Raw genomic sequence first — 1,396 nt, 5'->3', positions numbered from 1 at the left:
CGGGGTTGTTGTAGCCGCTACAACAACAACAACAACAACAACAACAGGTAGATCGACATATGTATCTCGGCAGCAAGCTCAAAAACGCGCTATCTCAAAAACTTTTCAAGAACGCCCTATTTTAGAATTAGATTGAAAATCGCCCTATTTCAGATTTTATTGAAAAACACCCTATCTCAGAATTTAGTACATTGAAAATGTGTTGAGATAGGGAGTTTTTGAATCGGCAGCTGAGATAGGACCTTTTTCAATAAAATTCTGAAATGGGGCGTACTTAAAACAAATTCTAAAGAAGGGTGAATGTGTTTTTTTTTTTATTTTTTATTGGTGAACTTTTAGTAGAACCTACAATTCAATTCAGACTTAAATCGACCTTAGCGCTTATTCCCTTTCAGAAAACATATTTACAAATCTACCTTTAATTACATTAGTATGTTAATTATTTATTTTTTGCTTTTAGCGAGGAAGAAGAGGAACAGTCAGCGCAAAATCCAGCCACACCTACATTGTCGGATCCAGTTTCGGCAACGCGAATATTTTGTGGTGCCCTTATACTACCAACCATTTCAACTATAGTTGGCCGTTTGTTATTCGAATCCATTGAAAATACCCTGCATCGTACTCTTCTCGGCGGATTGACTTTTATTGCAGTAAAAGGCATATTAAAGATTTACCTTAAGCAACAACAATACACGCGAAAAAAGAAGCGTCGCATCGTCGATTATACGGATGAAAACGTTCGCATATATGTTAATCGCAGTACATCCCGCCACCATGGCGCTGGTTCTGGTGCTGGTGGCGCTGGACCTGGGGCCAGTGGTGGAACAGGTGGTGCTGCGGCGTCTTCCGCTGGTACAAGTACAGATTCTCAAAGAGATGCAAACTTAATACCACAACCGCTAAACGATCGTATCAGCATGGTTTAAATAAGCGTTAAACCAGTTGAGGAAAAATATTTCGTAATTGCCGTTATGGCTCCCACTTAAAATTTGCGGAAACAGCGAAACTTGCTAAATACAGATGTAAAAGATCTTTAAATATCCGCGCAAAATATAATAATTCTGAGCCGCCGTCTGTTCTTATTTTCTATTTCAGCTAACAAAATATTGTTAGAAAAAGCAAATTGTTGTATGATACTAATCGCTACAAAAATTATAAAAAATCACTTAAATTCAAAAAACAAAAGCGTTTGTATTTAAATTGAATACAAAATTTATATCATAAAATATACGAGTATAAGTATACAAATGTTCAACGTGGTATTTTTGGTAGCACAGAATACTAAATTTATTCAAGTAAAAATACCGTAAAATTGCAAATCGAACGTTCGAATCCAACTTCATATTCGCTCAATGCACAATTACTCTATATACATAAAAACAAAATCCATTCGGTT

General features: G+C 36.0%; 1 protein-coding gene across 4 annotated transcripts in view; it reads left to right on the top strand.

Annotated features, from left to right (window-relative positions):
• LOC108367395 (E3 ubiquitin-protein ligase MARCH5) overlaps positions 1 to 1,118 on the top strand; it is a 4,335-nt gene extending 3,217 nt beyond the window's left edge. For all 4 annotated transcript variants that reach the window (XM_017622002.1, XM_017622000.1, XM_017622001.1 and 1 more), the window contains one exon: positions 461 to 1,118. In XM_017622002.1, coding sequence (XP_017477491.1) covers positions 461 to 926 — 466 coding nt within the window. In that variant the 3' untranslated portion in view covers positions 927 to 1,118. The remainder of the gene's footprint in view (positions 1 to 460) is intronic.
• Positions 1,119 to 1,396: the final 278 nt, after the last annotated feature.

This window comes from Rhagoletis zephyria, unplaced genomic scaffold, assembly GCF_001687245.7.
Source record: "Rhagoletis zephyria isolate East Lansing unplaced genomic scaffold, Rhagoletis_zephyria_1.1 Rzeph_scaffold_02663, whole genome shotgun sequence".
NCBI classification, from domain to species: Eukaryota; Metazoa; Arthropoda; class Insecta; order Diptera; family Tephritidae; genus Rhagoletis; species Rhagoletis zephyria.
Note: the sequence above shows the minus strand (reverse complement) of the source record. Positions and strands in the feature narration are given on the sequence as shown.